The 27,938-nt window shown below is 38.8% G+C and overlaps 1 protein-coding gene across 4 annotated transcripts in view; it reads left to right on the top strand.

Moving 5' to 3' along the window:
* Positions 1 to 10,756: 10,756 nt before the first annotated feature.
* The window catches only part of gmpr (guanosine monophosphate reductase), a 17,232-nt gene continuing 50 nt past the window's right edge, over positions 10,757 to 27,938 (top strand). Inside the window, exons 1-10 of one of the 4 annotated variants that reach the window (XM_062055024.1) lie at positions 10,757 to 10,773; positions 11,508 to 11,942; positions 16,134 to 16,253; positions 22,585 to 22,668; positions 22,746 to 22,919; positions 22,982 to 23,063; positions 23,191 to 23,297; positions 23,417 to 23,459; positions 27,352 to 27,511; positions 27,570 to 27,938. The exon at positions 27,570 to 27,938 is cut by the window's right edge and continues 50 nt beyond it. In XM_062055024.1, coding sequence (XP_061911008.1) covers positions 11,856 to 11,942; positions 16,134 to 16,253; positions 22,585 to 22,668; positions 22,746 to 22,919; positions 22,982 to 23,063; positions 23,191 to 23,297; positions 23,417 to 23,459; positions 27,352 to 27,511; positions 27,570 to 27,750 — 1,038 coding nt within the window. In that variant the 5' untranslated portion in view covers positions 10,757 to 10,773; positions 11,508 to 11,855 and the 3' untranslated portion in view covers positions 27,751 to 27,938. Of the gene's footprint in view, positions 10,774 to 10,901; positions 11,092 to 11,198; positions 11,393 to 11,507; positions 11,943 to 16,133; positions 16,254 to 22,584; positions 22,669 to 22,745; positions 22,920 to 22,981; positions 23,064 to 23,190; positions 23,298 to 23,416; positions 23,460 to 27,351; positions 27,512 to 27,569 lie in introns of those variants that run through there. The other 3 variants (XM_062055021.1, XM_062055022.1, XM_062055023.1) reach the window with 3 other exon arrangements.

Here is a 27,938-nt window from a genome sequence, read left to right as displayed (position 1 = left end):
CCTCCTTGGTATACAGCTCTCTTAAAATGCTCTTCTAGGGCAGCCTTGGTAGGGGGGATTGTTTGCACATTGTGCCTCTTTGCAAATAACTTCCTCCTTGCCGTATTGATTTCTGTACATGTGCTGGTTCGGTCATAGACTAAGATAACAAACCTCTCAATTGTGGCCATTACCTCCTGTGGTATGTCATCTGGGGCTGAAGACACTTTCAACAGGGCATGTGTAAGTTCTGGAAGCACAGCCCATGCAGTCTTTGTCCCATGGCCAACAAAGCTTGACACAGTGTCACAACCCGTCAATGCATGGGACACTGGTAGTGCACATGCTTTCTCGGGCCCGAGCCCTGCTGCAATTTCATGGGCTGCCAAATATCGAAAATTCTTACCAGTACCGAAAGCCAACCAAAGCTCATCCTCTGGTTGTAGAGTCTGAGCCACTGCCACAGCCAGCACCACAACATCAGTATCAACTGTTTGTGCTTCAGCATCCACTCTATTACTTTTTTTTTTTCATTGGGTAACATTTCAATTACAATAAAATAGATGATAGTGTACTTGAAATTATAGATTTAATTTCAGAAATATGACTGCCATCTTGTTGTAGGTGACCAGTGGTCACCAAGTGTGACTATTGTGGTCACCATGTCTGAGTTAGAAGAAAACTTCTGGCCTATTGTAAAGTTCCAAATTTGAATTCTGCACAAAGAAAAGGAAATAAAAAATAATACTGGTTTGACACCGAGATCACCCATATCAGACAGTCATAAAAGTGATGGCTGCAATTTTGAAGATGTCAGCCATCTTGAATATTTAATGACACATTTAGATTATCCAAAAGACATTTACCAAGTACTATGTCTGGTAAATAAGTCTGAAACATCATATTATATCCATCATTCATAAGCGAACAGTTGTTACTGACAGCCATTTTGAAAGATGGCTACCATGGGCGGCATTTGGAAAATTCATGGTGGCTCCATATCCAAATCTTTTGAAAATGCCTTTGGCTATAAATGTACCAAATTTCATGCTTTTATCACAAAACGCACGATCGTTATGGTTACCAGCTGCACTACCCTCTTCATTGAAATACTATTGAGAACCTTCCATCCATCTTCTACCGCTTATCCCTTTCGGGGTTGCGGGGGGTGCTGGAGCCTATCTCAGCTACATTCGGGCGGAAGGCGGGGTACACCCTGGACAAGTCGCCACCTCATCGCAGAGCCAACACAGATAGACGGACAACATTCACACTCACATTCACACACTAGGGCCAATTTAGTGTTGCCAATCAACCTATCCCCAGGTGCATGTCTTTGGAGGTGGGAGGAAGCCGGAGTACCCAGGGGGAACCCACGCAGTCACGGGGAGAACATGCAAACTCCACACAAAAAGATGCCGAGCGCAGGATCGAACCCAAGACCTTCGTATTGTGAGGCAGACACACTAACCCCTCTTCCACCATGCTGCTTTATTGAGAACCTGACCTTATTTATTTCTGTATGTGTCAAGTTAAAAATGGGCGATATGGCCTAAAATACAAAGGTTGATTGGCAACATTAGGTTCTCAATAGTGGGGACGGCGTGGCGCATTTGGGAGAGTGGCCGTGCCAGCAACCTGAGGGTTCCTGGTTCAATCCCGAACTACTACCAACCACGTCACGTCTGTTGTGTCCTTGAGCAAGACACATCACCCTTTCTCCTGATGGGTCGTGGTTAGGGCCTTGCATGGCAGCTCCCGCCATCAGTGTGTGAATGTGTGTTTGAATGTGGAAATGGTGTCAAAGCGCTTTGAGTATCTTGAAGGTAGAAAAGCGCTATACAAGTATAACCCATTTACTAAATTGGCCCTAGCATTTAAAAATATGCATGAAACCATTGCTATCAAACATGGGACGTACATATAATGTGTTTTAGATGTAGTGTAAAACTTACAACTGTTGCTTGGAGTGCTTGAAGAAAGGATACCAGTAGAAATGCTAAGGACTACTAGTAGACGGAACGGCACTTGTACTTTCGTTTCAAGGAACTAAACAAAAGGAAATACTGTAGATATTCAACTCGCGGCACTTGCAGTAAGCGAACCCGTCCAAAAGATGGCGCCATAGCACATACAATACCACACCTTTTCAGTGTCTCTGTCTGTGTTTTATGACAACTATTTGTTGCATACCAAAACATTGTGGCTGTTTGCGAAGAAAAATCCATAAATTAGCCACACCGTTTAATAAGCTGCAAAGGTCAAAGCGCAGGAAAAAAGTATTGGCTTGTAGTAAATATGGGACATTTATGGAGGCTCTGTTAGATGCATTGGCACCTTAAAACTGACCTAAGAGCTAACTTGACAACATGAACTTCAATGCAATCAGTTTTTTTGTTTGTACATTTGAAATATGTGCATAGGTTGGTTTAGTGGTTAGAGTGTCCGCCCTGAGATCGGTAGGTTGGAGTTCAAATCCCAGACGAGTCATACCAAAGACTATAAAAATGGGACCCGTTTCCCTCCCTGCTTGGCACTCAGCATCAAGGGTTGGAGTTGGGGGTTAAATCACCAAAATGATTCCCGGGCGCGGCGCCGCTGCTGCCCACTGCTCCCCAAGGGGATGGGTCAAATGCAGAGGACAAATTTCACCACATCTAGTGTGTGTGTGACAATCATTGGTACTTTAATCTTCAATCTTATGAACTATATTTTCAAATCAATGTTTAGTATTTTCCACTGCTAGCTGGTGCCTTGATCCGTCCCTGCATGCCCCACTTCTCCCTCAGGTTGGGGAAAAAATATTTATTTTGGCACCAGAGGCATAAAAACATGTCTATAAAAATGGTTTACACTTTACCTTTTAGTCAATATTGAATTTATTTGACATTAATCCGTCACTCATCACACACTTTACCAAGTGACCTAAACTGGTCTTGGCTTGACCTACAGACCCGCAGCTGAAACGTTAACAGATATTCCCAAAAGCTTGTTGTTAAGGTGATGATGAGGAAGTCATGGGAATGAGGGATAGTCACATGTTTGTTGTGTGTGCAGGACATTTGAGCATTTTTAGCAAACAACACTTAAAAAACAGATTTTACAGTACAGTACGTCACTGCATGACAATCAAAGTCCACATGCGCTTTAGCATGTACACCGCTGATAAGGAATGCTGATTAAGTCACATTAATATGGCTTATTACGTAACAAAGATCACAAGTAGGTTTTTGTTTTCAGTCATTACTAAATAATAAAAATGAAACATGATCAAATTTAAGAAGAGCAGGCAGATAGCAACCAAGGAAAATTGTTATTTTAAATGTTTGTTTTAACTTTAATTAAATACGTTTATTTGATAGTAGATCACCCGTGTACCAGCCCAGTGGTACACGGGCTTTATCTAGTGGTACGCCAAAAAATAACTGAGCTAAATATTTAAACACAGGGTTACTGTTCAAACGGTTTGTAATGTTACAGTGGCCAAAAATATTAAATATACGTAATAAATAAAACCTCTGCCTTGTTTGAATGAATATGTAGGCCTACTACGCTACCATATTTTAATTTTGGTTATTATGGTGGTACTTTCTGAGGTGGTACTGGGTGAAAAAAAGTTGGAGACCCCCTGCTCTAGAATAAAGAAACACCAAATATAGTCAAAAATAATGATGACTTTAGTTAGAAATTGAGAAGAAACTAAATAAAAATACTATCATAATAATGTTATTATTAAGGAATATTCTTTATATTCTGTGAATTCCCATTTGATTTTATACTAAAAATGGATATCTGCATCGCCCAGATTTACAACACTAACAAATATATAATAATAATAAGGAATAATTTAAAAAAGATTTTGGGAAGACTAGACAAGTAGAGTTCAACAAAGGAAATTGATATAAACAAAATGAGTAAATAAATAACGTTGCCTGACTTTCCTAAATGAATGTATGGACCCATTGTTCACTGTAACCAATATAAATGACCAACAATAGCTACAGTAATACCAATAAAGATTAATATTTATACATTGCATAAATACTTCAATAAATAATAATGCATTGAGAACAGTAGGCAAGTAGCAACTAAAGAAATTATATTTATACTTTTTTATAAAAAAAACATTTTACTGATGATTTTATCATATTTAAAATATTAAATCAACTATAGCAACAATATTTGTAATAATGATAAAGATTGAGAAATATTGAGAAGGGTAGGCAAGTATCAACTAAGGAAAATGATTAGTATTGTTATTATTTCACTGGGTTGTGAGTTTTTCCTTGCCCTTATGTGGGCTCTGAACCGAGGATGTCGTTGTGGCTTGTGCAGCCTTTTGAGACACTTGTGATTTAGGGCTATATAAATAAACATTGATTGATGATTGATTGATTAAGATCTCCCAAATGTAGCTATTAATGGGAATGCTTATGTATGTGGCATCAAAATTAAAAACTAGAAGCTGATGTTCAGGAAAAGAGAGCACACTCAAGCAATCATTAACTTGAAATTGTTCTACAACTCTGCTTTAGAGCTTCCCACTTGACCCACAATCATTACCTTGACCCAGAATATGAATACTGTACTTATTGTACCTTTAAGAGTCCATAAGCACACGTCATAAGCATTGCACCTCATCATCCTCATCATCTTCATCATCACCTGGGCCCCACTGGGAGGAAAAACAAACAGAATTTTTAAGCATGTTTCATTTCAAGTCACGCCAGCAGTGCAAACATTGAAACATGAACATTTGCTGGTCACATCTGCTGTCTGTTTGAAGTATGATTCTATTAATTTCGTACACAACCACCAACTTTAAGGCTGTACTGCTAAAATAGAATCCAGTACACATGATCAGGAAGTGAAACAACACAAGCCAATTTTGTCCACTTCAAGTTATTATCATGGGACATAAAAATGATTAATATTATTACACTTTAGGTACATCTGCAAAATAGTAACCATATGCTTCAATCAAAACTGTTCAATTCTATCTAGGATTTTTGGAAGCTGGTGGGTGAGTTTAAAAGCATCAAAACAACAAATAAACCTGTATTTGTAGAAGACCGACCTCTACTGGTGGGCTTAAGGATTACAGCTAAAATAATACAACAACGAACATTAAACTATACAATTATATTATGCATAATAACAACAGAAATAATAAATACAGTCCTTAAAATGCATCTTACACTCTTACACTGGGAAATATAATGTATTGTATATACATGTTGTATATACACATAGACATAAACAGTCGTGGTCAAAAGTTTACATACACTTGTAAAGAACATAATGTCATGGCTGTCTTGAGTTTCCAATAATTTCTACAACTCTTCTTTTTTTGTGATGGAGTGATTGGAGCACATACTTGTTTGTCACAAAAAACATTTATGAAGTTTGGTTCTTTTATGAATTTATTATGGGTCTACTGAAAATGTGACCAAATCTGCTGAGTCAAAAGTATACATACAGCAATGTTCATATTTGGTTACATGTCCCTTGACAAGTTTCACTGCAATAAGGCGCTTTTGGTAGCCATCCACAAGCTTCCGGCAAGCTTCTGGTTGAATTTTTGACCACTCCTCTTGACAAAATTGGTGCAGTTCAGCTAAATTAGTTGGTTTTCAGACATGGACTTGTTACTTCAGCATTGTCCACACGTTTAAGTCAGGACTTTGGGAAGGCCATTCTAAAACCTTAATTCTAGCCTGATTTAGCCATTCCTCTACCACTTTTGACGTGTGTTTGGGGTCATTGTCCTGTTGGAAAACCCAACTGCGCCCGAGACCCAACCTCCGGGCTGATGATTTTAGGTTGTCCTGAAGAATTTGGTATTTCATTGTCCCATTTACTCTCTGTAAAGCACCATATATATACACTACCGTTCAAAAGTTTGGGGTCACCCAAACAATTTTGTGGAATAACCTTCATTTCTAAGAACAAGAATAGACTGTCAAGTTTCAGATGAAAGTTCTCTTTTTCTGGCCATTTTGAGCGTTTAACTGACCCCACAAATGTGATGCTCCAGAAACTCAATCTGCTCAAAGGAAGGTCAGTTTTGTAGCTTCTGTAACGAGCTAAACTGTTTTCAGATGTGTGAACATGATTGCACAAGGGTTTTCTAATCATCAATTAGCCTTCTGAGTCAATGAGCAAACACATTGTACCATTAGAACACTGGAGTGATAGTTGCTGGAAATGGGCCTCTATACACCTATGTAGATATTGCACCAAAAACCAGACATTTGCAGCTAGAATAGTCATTTACCACATTAGCAATGTATAGAGTGTATTTCTTTAAAGTTAAGACTAGTTTAAAGTTATCTTCATTGAAAAGTACAGTGCTTTTCCTCCCCAAACTTTTGAACGGTAGTGTATATATATATATATATATATATATATATATATATATATATATATATATATATATATATATATATATATATATATATATAGTTTATAGGTGTAAAATTACAAAAAATTGCTAAAATGCTAGCATGAAATGTTTGCATGCTAACATTAACATGTTAAAGGCCTACTGAAATGAAATTTGTTTATTTAAATGGGGATAGCAGATCCATTCTATGTGTCATACTTGATCATTTCGCGATATTGCCATATTTTTGCTGAAAGGATTTAGTAGAGAACATCGACGATAAAGTGTGCAACTTTTGGTCGCTGATGAAAAAAAGCCTTGCCCCTACCGGAAGTAGCGTGACGTCACAAGCTGGAGTGCTGCTCACATTTCCCTATTGTTTACACCAGCAGCGAGAAAGATTCGGACCGAGAAAGATTCGGACCGAGAAAGCGACGATTACCCCATTAATTTGAGCGAGGATGAAAGATTTGTGGATGAGGAAAGTGAGAGTGAAGGACTAGAGTGCAGGGCAGGACGTATCTTTTTTCGCTCTGACCGTAACTTAGGTACAAGGGTTCATTGGATTCCACACTTTCTCCTTTTTCTATTGTGGATCACAGATTTGTATTTTAAACCACCTCGGATACTATATCCTCTTGAAAATGAGATTCGAGAACGCGAAATGGACATTCACAGTGACTTTTATCTCCATGACAATACATTGGCGAGACACTTTAGCTACGGAGCTAACGTGATAGCATCGGGCTCAAATGCAGATATAAACAAAAGAAATAAACCCCTGACTGGAAGGATAGACAGAAAATCAACAATACTATTAAACCATCCAGCCATCCATCCATTTTCTACCGCTTATTCCCTTTGGGGTCGCGGGGGGCGCTGGAGCCTATCTCAGCTACAATCGGGCGGAAGGCGGGGTACACCCTGGACAAGTCGCCACCTCATCGCAGGGCCAACACAGATAGACAGACAACATTCACACTCACATTCACACACACAGATAGACAGACAACATTCACACTCACATTCACACACTAGGGCCAATTTAGCCATGGACATGTAAATATACGGTTAATGCTTTCCAGCTTGGCGAAGATTAACAATGCTGTTGCTAACGACGCCATTGAAGCTAATTTAGCAAAGGGACCTCACAGAGCTATGATAAAAACATTAGCGCTCCACCTACGCCAGCCAGCCCTCATCTGCTCATCAACACCCGTGCTCACCTGCGTTCCAGCGATCGACGGAAGGACGAAGGAGTTCACCCGATCATCCGTGCGTTCGGCGGCTAGCGTCGGCTAGCGCGTCTGCTATCCAAGTAAGTCCTCCTGGTTGTGTTGCTACAGCCAGCCGCTAATACACCGATCCCACCTATAACTTTCTTCTTTGCAGTCTTCATTGTTCATTAAACTAAATTGCAAAAGATTCACCAACACAGATGTCCAGAATACTGTGGAATTTTGAGATGAAAACAGAGCTTTTTTGTATTGGATTGAAAGGTGTACCAATACTTCCGTTTATCTAGTGACGTCACTCGCATACGTCATCATACAAAGACGTTTTCAACCAGAAGTTTAGCGGGAAATTTAAAATTGCACTTTATAAGTTAACCCGGCCGTATTGGCATGTGTTGCAATGTTAAGATTTCATCATTGATATATAAACTATCAGACTGCGTGGTCGGTAGTAGTGGGTTTCAGTAGGCCTTTAACATAAGATGAGTTAGCATAGTTCTAAATTGGTGGTAAGTATCAAAAAGCATAATTTTTAGGTTTTAACAAACAAAATTAGCTAAAATGCTAGCATTAAACATTAGCATGCTAACCTTAGCATACAAACATGAGATAAGGTAACATACTCCTCAGATGGTGCCAAGTATCAAAATCCAAGATTTTTATGTGTAAACATACAAAAGTAGCTGAAATGCTACCAAAAAATGTTAGCATGCTAACATAGAATAAGTTAGCATAGTTGTAAGAAGGTGGCAATCATCAAAAACCATGATTTTTAGATTTAAATGAACAACATTTGCTAAAATGCTAGCATACGAATATTAGCATAATAACAGGAGAAGTTAGCATACTCCTAACATGGTGCCTAATATCAAAATCCAAGATTTTTAGGTGTAAACATACAAAAGTAGCTAAAATGCTAGCAAAAAATGTTAGCATGCTAACATAAAATAAGTTAGCATAGTTGTAAGAAGGTGGCAATCATCAAAAACCATTATTTTTAGATTTAAATTAACAAAATTTGCTAAAATGCTAGCATACGAATATTAGCATAATAACAGGAGAAGTTAGCATACTCCTTACATGGTGCCTAATATCAAAATTCAAGATTTTTAGGTGTAAACATATAAGATTAGCTAAAATGCCAGTACAAAATGGAAGCTTGCTAACAATAGCATGCTAAGATATGAGTTAGCATACTTCTAAGATTGGGCCAAGTAACAAAAACCATGATAAACACATAATTATTAACAATTATTATTTATTTTAATTTTATTTTATTTATTTTAATTTTTTTTTTTTTTTTTGTCCTGTCCAGCTTCTCAGGCAAATCATTTAGTAGATGTAGATGCCCATATCGGCTGTTCAGATTTACTTTACAAAAGAGAAGTGTAGGATACTTCTCTTGTTGCCTTATTTGTATTTGACTTTATTACATGTATTTATATTATCATTTGGTGCAGCCGGGCCGGAGCAGGAGGGGATAGAAAGAGAAAAAAAGGAAGACAGAGGGGGGAATTGTGGGGACAAGAGGGGGATTAGACAGAGAGACAAAAACAACAACAGCAAACACAACAACAACAATAGAGCAACATCAGCAAATACGACATGTACAAATATGATGGTAAAAGTAATAGCAAATAAGCAGTTAGCGAAAATAAAAAATAATACAGAAATGACAATGAGCATTATTACACTAAAAATGGAGCAATACGAATACCAATAGAAATAGCGCTATTGATAATGAACAATACCAATACTTTACCTTTATTATCAACAATACACTTGTTCAAATGCAACAATACATATACGTAATGATAACTTGAGATACGAAAGAATGCAGAAAAATGGAGGGGAAGAAAGAGAAGCAACCTACTTCTTTTTATTTTATATAAACTGTAAAGTAAAATTTTTAGATTTTACAGTAAAAAAACAAAAACCTGACAGGTCAGTTGCCAAAATTTTACCATAAAATGTACAATGCTTTTTTTCAATGGAAAAAGAGTACCAGTTTTTACTGTAAAATCTATGTTTGTTGTTTTTATGGTGTATTACTGTAAATGTACAAATGTTACCGCAGTTTTGTTTTTATTTACTATAAAATGTTGGTGACTGGGCTACAAGTATTTACAGTGCACAGTTTGATGGATGACTTGCTTTAAAATCATGAGTCACGCTAACCTTTTTGGATTTTTACCAAAAAAATATATTTGGAACGTAATAGTAGATCAAGTTGAAAAGGTATGAAATTGGATGTACAGTGCCAGGTGCCTCAAAAAGGCCCAAAACATCATAAGGGACCCATCTCACCCTGGACATAAACTTTTTGAACTGCTGCCCTCGGGCAGGAGATACAGGACAATAAAATGCCAGACAAACATATTTAAGAACACTTTTTACCCGAGAGCAATAGTCTCGCTGAACACAAGACAAGAATGACTGTGAATGTGAGCTGTGTCCTGTGTGCTTGGTATGTTTATGTGTTTTTATCTATTTATCTATGTTCTTATGTTTTTATGAGTTACTATGAATTTGCACTAAATTAGTTTTGCTTACAATTTCGTTGTACATTGTACAATGACAATAAAGATATATTCTATTCTATTCTATTCTAAATTGCTTGCTATACATGTCATTTTCTTTTGTGAAAAAGAGAAAGTTGAATACATTTACTAAGAAAAGACGCATATTAATTCCAGGTTTTCGCAGGCCACATGAAACGATGTGGCGGGCCAGATCTGGCCCCCGGACCTTGAGTTTGACACCCGTGTTTTAGGGGACCAACATACTATGTAAGTGCTACATAACAGTTAGATGACAGTAACTCTACAGTTAACCTTTAACCTTATTTATTGGACCTTGTATAAAATACCTTGACAAGCTTTATTTTGGGTGCCATCATCTATATTTATTACTCTTTTAACATTTCCATTGTTTACCATGTCTGAATCAAGACATCAAATAATAGGTAATATTATATATATTGCTATTGTCTTTGACTTTCTATATTTACAAGGTTTTTACTTGTTAGCTACAGTGCAACAGTGTCCCCTAGTGGGTGAGAATCGCCAAACCGTAACATGGAGCAATAAACGGTAAAATGTGACAGTAAATAAACGTACATGACAAATGATATCACCAACCTTATTCCCCCGTCAAACTGGTGCCAAAAAGACAGTAAGTAGCTTTGAAGTACACATTAGTAGTAACTCTTATCTTCGCTTAAACTGTGATGCACACTTCTCTGGACCCCGGGCGTCCTGTACACTTTGCAGCAACTGCTACTGATTTACGACACCTTTGTTGGCCAACCTGTTGTGCTGTGATGTGAGCGTTTCAAAATAAAAGCCCCACACGTACGTCGTCAAACATCAATTTGACGACGAGGAAAAACATTATGCAAGGTAATTTACGAGCTGCGTTTGTCCACCAGTGTGTGTGTCATACAAGAAAAACAACCTTTAACATTAAATGTCACACTTCACATACAACAAGGTAAGGTTAAAGAGTGCGGCGGGAGGACACAAACGTTAGCTATGTGGGCTACAGGCTAACATTATACTCATTTTTATCATCGTGCGAGTTAACGTATTCTATGAAGGAGGGGAAACAAAACAATCAAATTACGGCGCCCATGTCGGTAGGTGACTGACAAATAGTTGGCAGTGCTCCAGATAACATTTTAAGATGTGTAGCAAAGCCTTTATGACGTCATAAGCTGGCTCGACAACCCATTTTACTGTTAAAATTTTTTGTAAAACGCTATTTCTGCATTCTGCGCTCTAGTAAGTACAATGTAAGTAGACATTTTCCTCAAATGTTCCTTTTACTTGTATTTGAGTATATGTCACCAAAGTAACAGTTTTTTTAAACTCCAGTATTGAATACTTGTGTCCTGTTTGCACTTTTAGAAGGTGTCCTAGTTGGCCGCAGTGCCCCGAGCGGACAGCAGGTGTGCTCTTTAGCACTGCAGCACACACCACTGCAGTGTGTGAGGGAGACCCAGGAGGAAGAGGAGGCGGAGGAGAAGGGTGTGAAGGCCCAAATAAAGCCATGGGGGCCGGGGCTGGGCAGCGCCCCCCTTTGCTATAAATACACTGGCTGCCTGGAGGTTCGGATTTGGTGGTTTGTGCTCTAGACCAGGGACCACCGCCACCTTCATCACTGTCTCTGCTGCTCCAGCCTTCCTCAAGAGAGTTCTTAGTGCCTGCTCATCATCATCATCATCAGCCTCCTCATCATCAGCCTCCTCATCCAGGATGCCTCGTGTGGACACCGACCTCAAGTTGGACTTTAAGGACGTCCTTTTCAGGCCCAAAAGGAGCAGCTTGAAGAGTCGCTCAGAGGTAATCCTACTAATGCTACTGTTGCATCCAGGAAGGGGATGATGTAAATGCAGTAAAGCTAAACATGTGCTTTATCGTCTATGTTCGTCTTGCTGTGGTTGTGTCACAACAACAACTGGTCTGAGAGCTGTGTGACCTTCTTAAGAGGTGACAGCCAAACACAGGACACACACAGTGTGTGTGCGTGTGTGTGCGTGTGTGTGTGTGTGTGTGGTAATTTACAGTAATTACAAGGCTTTAGAATTTCTAGTTAAAACTTGATTAATAGAAACAAGTCATTTTAAAATACTACCATTTGAGCCCATGTCTATGATATTTGTAAGCCCAAATTCAATCAAACGTAACCCAAAATTATTTTTTAAATGTGTTTGCTTACTGCCCAATGATTAAAAATAACTGTTTTTTATTATTATTTAAAGGTGTAGACCAGGGGTCCCCAAACTTCGGCCCGCGGACCGTATATGGCCTGCCAGCGTCCAAAATCCGGCCCGCAAGAAGTCCCAAGTTAAAAAAATATATATATATCAATCAATCAATCAATGTTTATTTATATATATATTTTTTTTTTAAGTCTGTCCTTTCCAATCCATTTTCTACTTTGTTACTCTCAGGGTCTCTTAGCTACTCAGGCAAATCTTCCATCCATCCATTTTCTACCGCTTGTCCCTTTTGGGGTCGCGGGGGGTGCTGGAGCCTATCTCAGCTGCATTCGGGCGGAAGGCGGGGTACACCCTGGACAAGTCGCCACCACAGGGCCAACACAGATAGACAGACAACATTCACACTCACATTCACACACTAGGGCCAATTTAGTGTTGCTAATCAACTTATCCCCAGGTGCATGTCTTTGGAGGTGGGAGGAAGCCGGAGTACCCAGGGGTAACCCACGCAGGCCCCCGGCCCAATTTTTTTTACCCAATGCGGCCCCTGAGTCAAAAAGTTTGGCGATCCCTGGTGTAGAGAATGCTTTACAAATTGTTGATTATCAAACTCGCACAGTGCGGCTGGTGGCACACAGGTTCTATCTAGTGGTAGACATAAACAATTGTTATTTTTACATCAGAAGAATATGTAGGTATATATTCATAATATTTACATTAATTATGCACCATAAGAATACAAAAAGTAGTTACCAAGATTGTTTTCCTTTTTAAAAAATAATTACATGAAAAAAGAATATATTACAAATATATAGATGAAGTAATTACACATTTTACCGAATAACCTTTTTTCGATAAATAAATAGAATATATTAAAAATGTGTACACGAAATATTCATACAAATACAAATTTCCTAACCAAAAATATATATATATATTAACTATAGAAATATATTACAAATACGAGCATGAAATAATCAAATAACTACAAATATATTAACCAAAAATAATTTTTAATAGGATATATAAATAGATAGACATACATAGAATAATAATTATTGACATTAAATGATCAAACAAACACAAATATATTTACCAAATATCTTTACAAAAATGAAATGAATAGATTAACTATACATAAATGGTCAGACAAACACAAATATATCAACCAAATATATATTTTTAAATAAATAAATACAAGAATGTATTAGAAATATTAACATGAAATATTAAAAAATATATATATTAACCAAAGATATTTTTTGTTTTTAAATAAAATATATAAATAAATAGATAGACATAAATATAATAATAATTGTACACATAAAATGATTTTAAAAAATAGAAATATTTTAACCAACTATCTTTAAGAAAATGCAATGAATATAATAATAATTATAGACAGAAAATTATCAAACAAATATAAATATATTTACCAAATATATTTTTAGATCAAATGAATAGAATAATAATTATAAACATAAAATAGTCCAACAAACACAAATATATCAACCAAATGTATATTTTTAAATACATAAATATATGAATATATTAGAAATATTAACATAACGTATTCAAACAAATATATTAACCAAATATCATTTTTGTTTTCAAATAAAATACATAATTAGATAAACATATGGAGAATAATATTTACAGACATACATTGATTTTAAAAAATACTAATATTTTAACGAAATATTTTTTTTTTAAAATTAAATTAATAAAATAATAAATATAGACATAGAATAATCAAACAAATATAAGTATATTATTCAAATATTTTTTTAAAAATAAATATAGGAATCCTCTCTGAGATTACCTTATCGTGGTAGAGGAGGTTGTGTGTCCCAATGATCCTAGTAGGCCTGCCAGGTCTGACCGGCCCAAACGCATAGTAAGGGTCTGCTGGGAATGTCTAGCAGAGTCTCCTGTCAGAGAGAGTTTCAATTCCCACCTCCCAAAGGACTTTGAATATGTCACGAGGGAGGCGCTGGTCCTTTAGGCTCATGGGACCCTGGGGGCAGCGGACAGGTACCGACAGGCCAAGCAGCGCAGTATTTGTTTTTAGGTCATTTCATTTGTCAGATTTATACATTTTGGGGAATAGATATAACTCTGTCATGTAAAACACAAATGTCCACTGCAGTGGACACTTTAATGTAACATTTTATATAATATATCCTCTGAGAACCAGCGGTCACTGCAGTGGACATTTGTTTTTAGTTTATTTCATATGTCATGTGTTATGTAAAACAAACGTCCACAGCAGTGGACATTTTATTTTAGTCTTTTATGCAATACATCCTTGTGAGAACCAGCGTCCACCGCAGTGGACATTTGTTTTTAAGTAATTTAATTTGTCACGGTTTATACATTACGGGGTATAGATAAACCTCTGTCATGTGAAACACAAATGTCCACTGTAGTGGACATTTTAATTTAGTATTTTATATAATATAATCCTTGAGAATGACAGACCACTGTAGTGGACATTTGTTTCTTCTGTCATTTCGAAAAAAGTTGCCTTGTTATGCAAACCAAAAACGTCCACTGTAGTGGACATTTTAATTTAGTATTTTATATGATATATCCTCTGAGAACCAGCAGTCACTGCAGTGGACATTTTTTAAAAGTATTTTATACGATTTCTTGCCCAGGGTCTACTCTGCCTTTCGCCCGATATGTTCCAGCACCATCGCGACCCAGAGAGGGATAGATTGATGGATCCCTCTGAGAACCCTGCAGTGGACATTTGTTTTTTGTCCATTTCTTTTGTTAAAGTTTTAAACATTTCTGGAAAAAAAATATAACTCTGGCATGATGTGCACATGTGTGTTTATTTTACTATTTTATAACAATCCAGAGAACCATAATCCACTGCAGTGAACAAAAAAATTCTCTTTTGTCGCAGTTACACAACAAATAGACATGGTATGCAAGAAATTGTCCACTGTAGAGGACATTATATTTCAGTATTTTGTATAAAATATCCTCCCGGAGAACCAGTGTAATTATTTGGTCTATTGTTTTTGTCAGTTACATATTTGGGGGTAAAAATAGCCCTGTTATGTGAAAGAGTACAGTACAGTACAGTCCACTGTAGTGGACACTGTCTCTTGGGATGCTACGCTAAATACAAAAATGTGTTACATATATTGTATATATTATATACTGTGTATATAATATGTAAATATTACATATGTGTTTTTATATTGCTACTATGGTACATTTTTAGTCTACTTTATACCTTCTGTTTTCGCCCTCTTTTCGTGCCCTTTTGTGCATTATCCTGTCCATCCTTATCCTTTCCATCCTTTGTAACTGAGCTACTGTGTGGAACAATTTCCCTTGTGGATCAATAACGTTTGTCTAAATACAAAAAGGCTCCTGGCTGGCTATAGGGTTAGCTCGCTAGCTCCCTTAAGTGTGACAGTGTAGCATGAACTTGCCAAATAGTGAGATCCAAGACTTTGTCCTACTTTATGAATGACTCATAAAGAGAGCCTTATGCTAAAGTAATAGACCCCCTCCAACGTGTGCGATCCTCTTCTCATGTTGTGGTACTACTGTGGCCCCTCTGCAGGGACCACGACAGCGACACAAGGCCCTCAGGAGGAGTCCTGGGAATCTTGTTTAAAAATAGTGATGAGTGTTGCGTTGGAGCACATTCCAAACGTGGCAACACTTGCACTCCACTATACACACTCACTGGTCACCACATTAGGGACAGTCGCACTGCAGTCAAATACTGTAAATATGAAATATTGAAGACAACTAATAACAGTGTAATACACTCTGTGTCCTCAAGGTGGACCTCCAGAGGACTTTCACATTCCGCAACTCCAAGCAGACCTACTCGGGCGTCCCCATCATCGCCGCCAACATGGACACTACGGGCACCTTTGAGATGGCGCAGGTGCTCAGCAAAGTGAGTTTTTTAATTTGTGAACCACGGGACACAACATTAAGTACACCAGCGCAACAGACGACTACTACCATGTATTATTTTTTTCATGTCAAAATATGATAGTAGTGAAGTGAATTATATTAATGTAGTGCTTTTCTCTAAAGTCTCAAAATTAGTTACACACATACTTGCCAACCCTCCCGATTTTTCCGGGAGACTCCCGAATTTCAGTGCCCCTCCCGAAAATCTCCCGGGGCAACCATTCTCCCGAATTTCTCCCGATTTCCACCCGGACAACAATATTGGGGGCGTGCCTTAAAGGCACTGCCTCTACAACAGCGGTCCCCAACCTTTTTGTAACTGCGGACCGGTCAACGCTTGAAAATTTGTCCCATTTTTTTTTTCATTAAAAAATACAATCATGCGTGCTTAAATGGTAAATGGGTTGTACTTGTATAGCGCTTTTCTACCTTTTTTAAGGAACTCAAAGCGTTTTGACACTATTTCCACATTCACCCATTCACACACACACATTCACACACTGAATACTGACTGTATCCCTGCAGACTGTATTGATCTATATCAGACCTGGGCATTGTACGGCCTGCGGGCCGCATCCGGCCCTTTGGGCATCCCTGACCGGCCCGCGTTAGGCCAATCATAAATTACAAAATAAATTTCAAAAAGTATCTTATGTCGAGTGTGCAATACAACGGTGCTGCTTTTGTTTTGAAAAGCGTTATTTGTATTACTTCCATGTGGACGTATGCGCGTGTGCGATTGTGAGTGAATTGAACGGCGCAATCACAAATTACAAAATAAAGTTTAAAAAACATCTATGTCGTGCGCGCAAAACAACTGTGCTGCTTTTATTTTGAAATGTGTTATTTATGCCGTATGTCCGGGGGGAACCTGTGAGTGAAGGTGCATAGAGACAAGTGATGAGATGCTAAAAAAAGAAAAGTTGATGAGGAATGGCGTGTTTCCAACAAGACATGGACTGGCAAGTATTTCTTTACACAAATTAATGGTAAAGCCGTGTGCTTAATTTGTGGTACACAGCTTGCTGTGTTTAAAGAATATAATTTTAATCGCCACTACACGAAGAAACACGAGGGAAAATACCGGAATGTGTCTGATGAAGCGCGCGCAAGGGAGGCCGATGCGTTGATGGTAAAACTGCAAACCCAACAAGGACTTTTTGCCATATTTCACACCCCCAGAGATGCAGCCGTCACGACAAGTTTCGTCATTTCTCACAAAAGCGCTTTTTCTGACGGAGAGTTTATTAAGGAGTGCTTATTGGACTTTGTTGCGCTGTATGCCCGCGGAGACATGGACTGTTTTTCGCTAACTTTGGATGAGAGCTGTGATGTACGTGACACCGCCCAGCTGCTCATCTTCTTACGTCGGATAACTGCAGACTTTCAAATCACGGAGTAGCTGGCAGCCATGCAGTCAATTAAAGAGACAACCACAGGTAATGACTTGTTCACATAGGTAAATGCGTGTTTGGACATGTTAGGACTGAAATGGGACAAGCTGGCAGGTGTGACAATCCAATCCACTTTATTTATATAGCACATTTAAACAACAAAATGTTTCCAAAGTGCTGCACAACAATATTAAAAACAATATTCAAATATTATCCTTAGCTCCACCAATGACTGAATAAAAAGAAAAACCAATTACATATAAAACCAATATAAAAAACAATATAAAATAAATATGATTAAAAACTATTTTTAGCAACAGATGGTTGTCCAAATCTGACGGGGAAAAATGTTGGATAATGCAGGATAAAGTGACCATCAAAAGCAATCTGCTTTTGTATAAAGTTAAGTTAGGTTAAATTAAATTATTATTATTATTATCATCATTATTATTTATCTTACGGTATATCAAAAATAATATTGAGCAAAATTGAATTGAAATATTGTCGTGTGGCCCTCCAGCAGTGCTCGGGTTGCTTATGCGGCCCCCGGTGAAAATGAATTGCCCACCGCTGATCTATATTGATATATAATAAAGTTAAAGTACCAATGATTGTCACACACACACTAGGTGTGGTGAAATTTGTCCTCTGCATTTGACCCATCTCCTTGTTCACCCCCTGGGAGGTGAGGGGAGCAGAGTGCAGCAGCGGTGCCGCGCCCAGGAATAATTTTTGGTGATTTAACCCCCAATTCCAACCCTTGATGCTGAGTGCCAAGCAGGGAGGTAATGGGTCCCATTTTTATACTCTTTGGTATGACTCGGCCGGGGTTTGAACTCACACCTACCGATCTCAGGGCGGGAACTCTAACCACTAGAGTGTCCGCAGTCAATATAATGTAGGAACCAGAATATTAATAACAGAAAGAAACAACCCTTTTGTGTGAATGAGTGTAAATGGGGGAGGGAGGTTTTTTGGGTTGGTGCACTAATTGTAAGTGTATCTTGTGTTTTTATGTTGATTTAATAATAAAAATGAAAATAATTGTATTTTTATTTTTATAAATTTCTTGTGCGGCCCGGTACCAATCGATCCACGGACCGGTACCGGGCCGCGGCCCGGTGCTTGGGGACCACTGCTCTACAACCTGTCGTCACGTCCGCTTTTCCTCCATACAAACAGCGTGCCGGCCCAGTCACATAATATATGCGGCTTTTACACACACATAAGTGAATGCAACGCATACTTGATCAACAGACATACAGGTCACACTGAGGGTGGCCGTATATGCGCCACACTGTGAACCCACACCAAACAAGAATGACAAACACATTTCGGGAGAACATCCGCACCGTAACACAACATAAACACAACAGAACAAATACCCAGAACCCCTTGCAACACTAACTCCTCCGGGACACTACAATATACATCCCCGCTCTCACCAAACTCCGCACACCTCAACCCCTCCATTTCCCGAATTTGGAGGTCTCAAGGTTGGCAAGTACAGCAGAACATCTAAAACAGAGTGGGTGGCGCTGGGTAAAGTGCCTTGCCCAAAGACACAACAGCAGTGACTAGGATGCTGGAAGCGGCCACTCTACCAACCCAGCCACGTCAGATAAATGGTAAATGGTAAATGGGTTATACTTGTATGGTGCTTTTCTACCTTCAAGGTACTCAAAGCGCTTTGACACTATTTCCACATTCACACACTCCACACAAGGCCCTAACCACGACCCATCAGGAGCAAGGGTGAAGTGTCTTGCTCAAGGACACAACAGATGTGACTAGGTTGGTAGAAGCTGGGGATAGAACCAGGAACCCTCAGGTTGCTGGCACGGCCACTCTCCCAACTGCGCCACGCCGTCCCCCGTAAATAACTAGGCATTGAATAGGTAGATGTTTATTATGATCATTTATTAGAGGTGTAGTGGAGTTAAACTGCACGATGTAATCAATTTTAAAACTGCTCAAATTATGTTTAGGGCATCCCAAAACTCTCTACCATCCAATATACAGAACCTATTCCAGGATAGAGATGCTCACCATAGTTACAGTCTAAGAGGAAACAACAAATTATATTTGCCTAAATTTAGAACAAATGTGCATTTCAGTGCGTGGAGTCAGTCTGTGGAATAACTTAGGGGACGAGTTAAAAACCTCTTCTAACATGATTCAATTTAAAAGACTGTTTAAAAAAGAAGTACGAGGAGGAAAGAGAGTGATGCCCTCAGCACAGAGCGATGGGAGAGAGGTGTATGGTCAGGGAGTGTTTGGGCCTGTTTGTGTGTGTGTGTGTGTGTTTGATTGATTGATTGAGACTTTTATTAGTAGGTTGCACAGTGAAGTACATATTCCGTACAATTGACCACTAAATGGTAACACCCGAATAAGTTTTTCAACTTGTTTAAGTCGGGGTCCACTTAAATTGATTCATGATACAGACATATACTATCATATATACTATCATCATAATACAGTCATCACACAAGATAATCACATTGAATTATTTACATTATTTACAATTAGGAGTGTGGAGGGGGGGTGGGGTGGGGGGTTGGGGGGGGTGGGGATATGGACATCAAGTAGTGGACATAGAGAGAGAGAGAGAGAGAGAGAGAGAGAGAGAGAGAGAGAGAGATCAGAAGGCATAAGAAAAAGAATCTGCATTTGATTGTTTACATTTGATTATTAGCAATCCGGGGAGGGTGCTAGTTTAGGGTTGTAGCTGCCTGGAGGTGAACTTTTATAGCGGTTTTGAAGGAGGATAGAGATGCCCTTTCTTTTATACCTGTTGGGAGCGCATTCCACATTGATGTGGCATAGAAAGAGAATGAGTTAAGACCTTTGTTAGTTCGGAATCTGGGTTTAACGTGGTTAGTGGAGCACCCCCTGGTGTTGTGGTTATGGCGGTCATTTACGTTAAGGAAGTAGTTTGACATGTACTTCGGTATCAGGGAGGTGTAGCGGATTTTATAGACTAGGCTCAGTGCAAGTTGTTTAACTCTGTCCTCCACCTTGAGCCAGCCCACTTTAGAGAAGTGGGTAGGAGTGAGGTGGGATCTGGGGTGGAGGTCTAGAAGTAACCTGACTAGCTTGTTCTGAGATGTTTGGAGTTTAGATTTGAGGGTTTTGGAGGTGCTAGGGTACCAGGAGGTGCATGCGTAATCGAAAAAGGGTTGAACGAGAGTTCCCGCCAGAATCCTCAAGGTGCTTTTGTTGACCAGAGAGGAAATTCTGTAGAGAAATCTAGTTCGTTGGTTAACCTTTTTGATTACCTTGGTTGCCATTTTATCACAGGAAAGATTAGCCTCTAGAATGGAACCTAGGTAGGTGACCTCATCTTTCCTGGTGATGACACTGTCACCTACTTTTATGGTGAAGTGATTGACTCTCTTAAGTTTGATGTGGGACCCAAACAGGACGGATTCTGTTTTACCCAAGTGGATGGATAGCTTGTTGTCAGCGAGCCAGGTGCAAGTTCTACAGAGCTCAGCACTGAGGATTTTCTCCAACTGTGACTTGTCCTTGCCGGATACCAGCAGGGCAGAGTCATCCGCAAACAAAAACAATTCACAGTCACATGCCGATGACATGTCGTTTATGTATATTAGGAACAGTAAAGGTCCCAATATACTGCCTTGGGGGACTCCACAGCTCACCGAGAGGGGGGGGGACACGGTGCCGTTCACCTCTACCACCTGCTCCCTCCCCTCCAAGTAAGACTGCATCCAGCTCCAAGAGGTTTTGTTAAATCCGATTGCTCTGAGCTTATCCAACAGTATAGCGTGGTTAACGGTGTCAAAGGCCTTCTGAAGGTCCAGCATGACCATGCCGCAGTATTTGCCCGCGTCCACCTCATGTTTGATGTGGTCGGTCAGATAGAGAAGGCATGTGTCAGTGGAGTGGTTAGTTCTGAAGCTGTGTGTGTGTGTGTGTGTGTGTGTGTGTGTGTGTGTGTGTGTGTGTGTGTGTGTGTGTGTGTGTGTGTGTGTGTGTGTGTGTGTGTGTGTGTGTGTGTGTGTGTGTGTGTGTGTGTGTGTGTGTGTGTGTGTGTGTGTGTGTCTTGTCTCGTCTTGTCTTGTCTCATAGTAACAGTGGTACTATTGTATTGTTAGTGTACAGGAGCTTTTCTTGTTTTTGTTTGTATAGTATTGTTCTTGCATTATATTGTTTATGTTAAATGTGGAATGAGTGAGAGGGGTTGGGATATTATAAGCATCTGCTACATCCAACCCCTTTTCAAGCCTGGAATAAATGTTTCTGCCAAAATGTAAAAAAATAAAAAATGTGTGTTGTATTGTGCAAGTTTGAAATAAATACTTCAATTAAAAAAACAAAACCTAGTGAAGATATTGCTAAATTACAGTTGAACTGATTTCTTTTAGCAATTTTTGGCCCAAAAAAATGCTGTATACACTTTTGTGGCAAATAATATTTAATAATTAAGCGTTAAACATGTTGTGTTCCTGGAGATATTTACAGTATAGTGCATCGCAGAAGAAGAAAACGACACCATATAATTGTTGATGACTGAAGTGCCGATATCAACCAAACCTAACCCCCCACCCCCACCCCCGCCCCAACCCCCAGATTGTAAATAATGTAAATAATTTAATGTATATACTCTGATGATGAACTTGTGTGATGACTGTATTATGCTGATAGTATATATTTGTACCATGAATTGATTAACATGGACCCCGACTTAAACAAGTTGAAAAACGTATTGGGGTGTTACCATTTAGTGGTCAATTGTACGGAATATGTACTGTACTGTGCAATCTACTAATAAAAGTCTCAATCAATCAATCAATCAATCTAACCATTGCTAGTTGCTGCCATTGTGCAGGTGTACCGAATGTTGTGGCCCCGAAGAAAGCTGAGAAAATGGCATCTCTTCTTGCCTTGCAGCACACGCTCTTCACCGCCATTCACAAACATTACTCTGTGGACGAGTGGAAGAACTTTGCTGCCGATCACCCGGAATGCTTAGAGGTAACTGTAAACAGCAGAGTGCTCTTGTCACACGTAGAGGATCTTTGACCAGCCAATGGTTGCCGCGGTCTTGTCAGCACATGGCCACCAGCTCCGGCAGCAGCAGTGCAGACCTGGACAAGCTGTGCGCCATCATGGAGGCCGTGCCCGCCCTCAGGTACATCTGTCTGGACGTGGCCAACGGCTACTCCGAGTACTTTGTGGACTTTGTCAAGACCGTGCGGGGGAAGTTCCCCCAACACACCATCATGGTAAAGAACCTGCACTCACCTGTTGATGATGATGATTGATGATGATGATGATGCGTCCGCAGGCTGGCAATGTGGTGACGGGCGAGATGGTGGAGGAGCTCATCCTCTCTGGTGCTGACATCATCAAAGTGGGAATTGGCCCAGGTGAGCGCAGGTGTCCCAAGAATAGCAGTACTGGTCACGCTGACACAGAACCAATGGCGCCCTCTGGCGGGGGAGTGAGCATTGCACTGGTAAAAGCCACACGGTCAGTACACGCTGCGTGTTTCAGGGTCCGTGTGCACGACGAGGATCAAGACAGGCGTGGGCTACCCCCAGCTGAGCGCCGTCATCGAGTGCGCAGACTCCGCCCACGGCCTGAAGGGACACATCATCTCTGTGAGGACGCTGAATAACATCCTTGTTTATAATCAAGTGTAGTTGTACTCTGCACCAGCATGACCACTAGAGGGAGCCCTCCTGTAAATCTACTCTCACACATGCATGGTGCTCTTTAGGATGGTGGATGCAGTTGCCCTGGAGACGTGGCTAAAGCCTTTGGTGAGTTTGGAAGACGCACTCTGCCTTTTCAAATGTGGGATTGTTATGTCAGGTTAACTTCTTTTTACACTTTTATCATTATTACTTATGTTGGTGCTTAACTTTTGTTTACACTTTTATAACTTTAGTTGTGAATTTCTTTTTAAGCTTTTATAAATATTAATAATGTTGGTGGTTAACTTATTTTCACAATGTTATAACTATTAGTTATGTTAGTAGTTAACTTCTTTTTACATTTGGGTAATTATTACATATGTTAGTGTTTAGCTTCTGTTTCCACTTTTATAACTTTAGTTATGTTAGCAGTTAACTTATTTCTAAGCTTTTATAAATATTACTAATGTTGGTGGTTAACTTATTTTGACATGTTTATAACTATTAGTTATGTTAGCAGTTAACTTTACACTTCTATCATTATTACTTATGCTGGAGGTTATCTTTTGTTTACACTTTTATAACTGTAGTCAACGTTCCCTCTAAGGCAGGGGTGTCCAAAGTGTGGCCCGGGGGCCATTTGCGGCCCGCAGGTCATTTTTTAACGGCCCCACGGCACATTTTAAAAATACGATTGAAAAATGTTCAAAAAGTAAAAAGTGGTATAAAAGTGCAAATAGGTGAAATGTAACAAGAAAATGTTGCAATGTTTACTCTAATAACACAAAGCTGCCATGCAGGCTGTTTCTTTCTTTAAAAAATAATAATGTATCAAAATCAATGTCATTATGAATTATTGACCTATTGAAGGCTTCAATTGCGTCACATTAAATATTCCACTTTGAGATATCTTTTGGGGAAAATGTAGCATATTTTGTGTTTGCCATATAAAAAACTGAGCTGTTTTTTTTTAAAGAAGGGCCTAAAACGAACAAACAAAAACCATAAACAACAATAAAACTTATAATTGACGGGTAGATCTGAAGTTAATCTCGAGATTATTGTGGTAAAAGTAAACAGTAAAAAAAATGTATAATTTATTTTTTTAACACTTTAATGAGTAGGACCCTTTTGGATCCCCAATAATTTTAGTGGGATTTGTCATTGCTAAAAAAATAATAATGAATTAAAATCAATGGTGTTATGAGTTATTGACCTTTTTAAGGCTCAAATTATTATATAATCTCAAATATTCCACTTTAAAAAAATTATTGGGTGAAAATATTGCATATTTTGTGTTTTTTCCATAAAAAAACAGGGTTTTCTTTGACAAAAAGAGCATACAACTTACATCTTTAAAAACATTATATTGACAGATAGACCTAATGTTGATCTAGAGATTTAAAACTTGAATAATAATAAAAATAATAAGGTGCGCACTGCTCACGCGATCTCTGCGCACAGCAAATCTATGCCACGCAAAAAATCAAATCCCACTCTAAACAAAATAAACAAATTGTTTATTTTGTATGATTTTGCAATGCAACTGTGAGTAACAGGTGACGAAAGGCGGCCACAACAGATAAAACAATGTTTGTCAACACTTAAATTATTGTAACGTCTGTGGAGACACTTTAAGGAGGACAGGAATTCCATCGGTCCCTTTATTTAGCGAAATTGTTTGTCGGCCATAACCACACCAAAACAATGTGTAAAATACTTTTATCTAGCAAAACTGGTCGTTGTTTACCGTACAAACCAAGCCAAAAGCAACTCTTTGTCATCTGTTATATGAACAGCAGCTGCTTGCTCTCTCTCACCTGCACCAACACATACACTATGGCAATTAGCCACTGGTGCGTTTATGGCCACACAAAAAGTTGGACAACTCCAACACTACACGTAAAGTGTAAATTTCAGGTCGTTTTACTATGACTCCTCAATCGGTGTGCGTATTCTACTGTCATTTGTTAAGAATGTTATTTTTTGGATATTAATCATGAAATGATGTTACAGGACTACAGAATTGCTAATAAAAATATTTATTTTTACGGACAGAAAGTTAAAAAACACTTCATCTCATGCAACATGGGAATGTTTTAAGGCAGGGGTCGGCAACCCAAAATGTTGAAAGAGCCATATTGGACCAAAAATACAAAAACAAATCTGTCTGGAGCCGCAAAAAATGAAAAGCCATATTACATACAGATAGTGTGTCATGAGATATAAATTGAATTAAGAGGACTTAAAGGAAACTAAATGACCTGAAAGATACCTACAAATGAGGCATAATGATGCAAAATGTACATATAGCTAGCCTAAATAACATTTTAGCATCGATTAGCTTGCAGTGACCAAATATGTCTGATTAGCACTCCACACAAGTCAATAACATCAACAAAACTCACCTTTGTGCATTCATGCATAACATTAAAAGTTTGGTGGACAAAATGAGACAGAAAAAGAAGTGGCATAAAACACGTCCTAGAAAGTCGGAGAAAGTTGTACATGAAAACAAACTACGGTAAGTTCAAGGACCGCCAAAATTAGTAGGACAAAACGGCGTTTGCCAAATACTCGAATCAGTGAACCATGTTTAATATAAACTGTGTGATTTATAACAATTAGGGAGGTTTGTGTCATATTTGTCCTTCTACAGAAACCACACTAAAACAAAAAAATATATTTTTTTCCCCTCATCTTTTTTCATTTTTCATACATTTTTGAAAAAGCTCCAGAGAGCCACTAGGGCGGCGCTAAAGAGCCGCATGCGGCTCTAGAGCCACGGGTTTCCGACCCCGTTTTAAGGGGAACTAAATGTGATCTCTGAAAGGGGTACACAATCTTTCCAAAGCAGGACCCCCACCCAGGCATAAAATACCATAGTGCATAGCTGATAAAAAAACAAAAACAATATCTAAGTGGGCCAAATCACATATATTAGAAAATAATCTCTTGAAATTGACTTGATTATAATAATAAGACATTTAAATTGTTATGTCAGGTTTGAGACAAATGTGCTGCTGGTATGACCACAGTGTGCACGTCTGAGTGCTCAGGGTGTTTGTGCGTTTGCTCACACACATGAACAATTAGAGGGAACATTGACTGTAGTTATGTCGGTAGTTAACTTCTTTTTAGGCTTTTGTAAATATTACTAATGTTAGTGGTTAACTTCTTTTTACATTTTTATAACTATTAGTTATGTTAGTAGTTAATTTATTTTTAATTTGTATAATTATTATTTATGTTTGTGTTTAGCTTCTATTTACACTTTTCTAACTTTAGTTATGTTGTTGGTTAACTTCTTTTTACACTTTTATAGCTTTTGTATGCCGGTAGTTAATTTCTTTTAACACTTTTGTGAAGATTAGTTTTGTTAGTGGTTAACTTTTTACACTTTTATAACTTTAAATTTGATGGTGGTTAACTTCTTTTTACATTTTTATAACTATTAGTTATGTTAGTGTTTAGCATCTAATTACACTTTTATAACTAGTTATGTTGTTGGTTAACTTCTTTTAAAGTTTTATAACTTTAGTTATGTTGTTGGTTAACTTGTTCACACTTTTACAACCTTAGTATGTCAGTGGTTAATTTCTTTTAACACTTTTATGAAGATTAGTTTTGTTAGTGGTTAACTTTTTACACTTTCATAACCTTAGTTTTGCTGGTGATTAACTTATTTTTACACTTTTATAACTTTTAGTTATGTTAGTGGCTAATTTCTTTGAACACTTATTAGTTGAGTAAGTGGTTATCTTTTTTTAAAAACTTTCATATCTATTAATTATGTTGGTGGTTGACATTTTACAAAATGTAAAGACGCTCTTCTCCATCGGCAGTAAAGTTGAAATTTGAGTGTCTTTACCTTTTAAAAGCTAACTTGACTTCACACCTAAATGTTACCTTAAGCGCTGTCTGAAGTGACAGTTTGACCCAGGAACAGACTATTTCCACCCGAGTTGTTTCCCACGGGGGGGAAAAGACGACTTGTGTTGACCTCTGACCTGCACAGGTGCGGGCGCTGACTTTGTGATGATGGGCGGGATGCTGGCAGGACACGACCAGAGTTCCGGCGAGCTCATCGAGAAGAACGGCAAGAAGTACAAGCTGTTTTACGGCATGAGCTCGGACACGGCCATGAAGAAATACGTGGGCGGGGTGGCGGAGTACAGGTGAGACGCTCGCTTACACGCAGACGCAACACGTTACTTACTCACGCGATGACCTCAGGGCGTCCGAGGGCAGGACGGTGGAGGTCCCCTACAGGGGCGACGTGGAGAACACTATCCGGGACGTGCTGGGGGGGGTGCGCTCCACCTGCACCTACGTGGGGGCCGCCAAGCTGAAGGAGCTGAGCCGCAGGACCACCTTCATCAGAGTCACGCAGCAGTCCAGCCAGATGTTTGTGTGAAGCAAACTTCGTCTCAGGAGATCTTTATCCAGCAGACATTACAACACTAAACTGATTGTATGACGTGGCCTTTAGCAGACCAACATGAGCTAGACGGCAGAAACAGCCGGTCAAAACACCAAAGGTTTATTCCAGTGCTGCAATCCTGCTGTCAAGGTTGATTTTTTTTCCTGTGCAAATGAAATGCA

The sequence above is a fragment of the Entelurus aequoreus genome, linkage group LG08 (assembly GCF_033978785.1).
Source record: "Entelurus aequoreus isolate RoL-2023_Sb linkage group LG08, RoL_Eaeq_v1.1, whole genome shotgun sequence".
Classification (NCBI taxonomy): domain Eukaryota; kingdom Metazoa; phylum Chordata; class Actinopteri; order Syngnathiformes; family Syngnathidae; genus Entelurus; species Entelurus aequoreus.
Note: the sequence above shows the minus strand (reverse complement) of the source record. Positions and strands in the feature narration are given on the sequence as shown.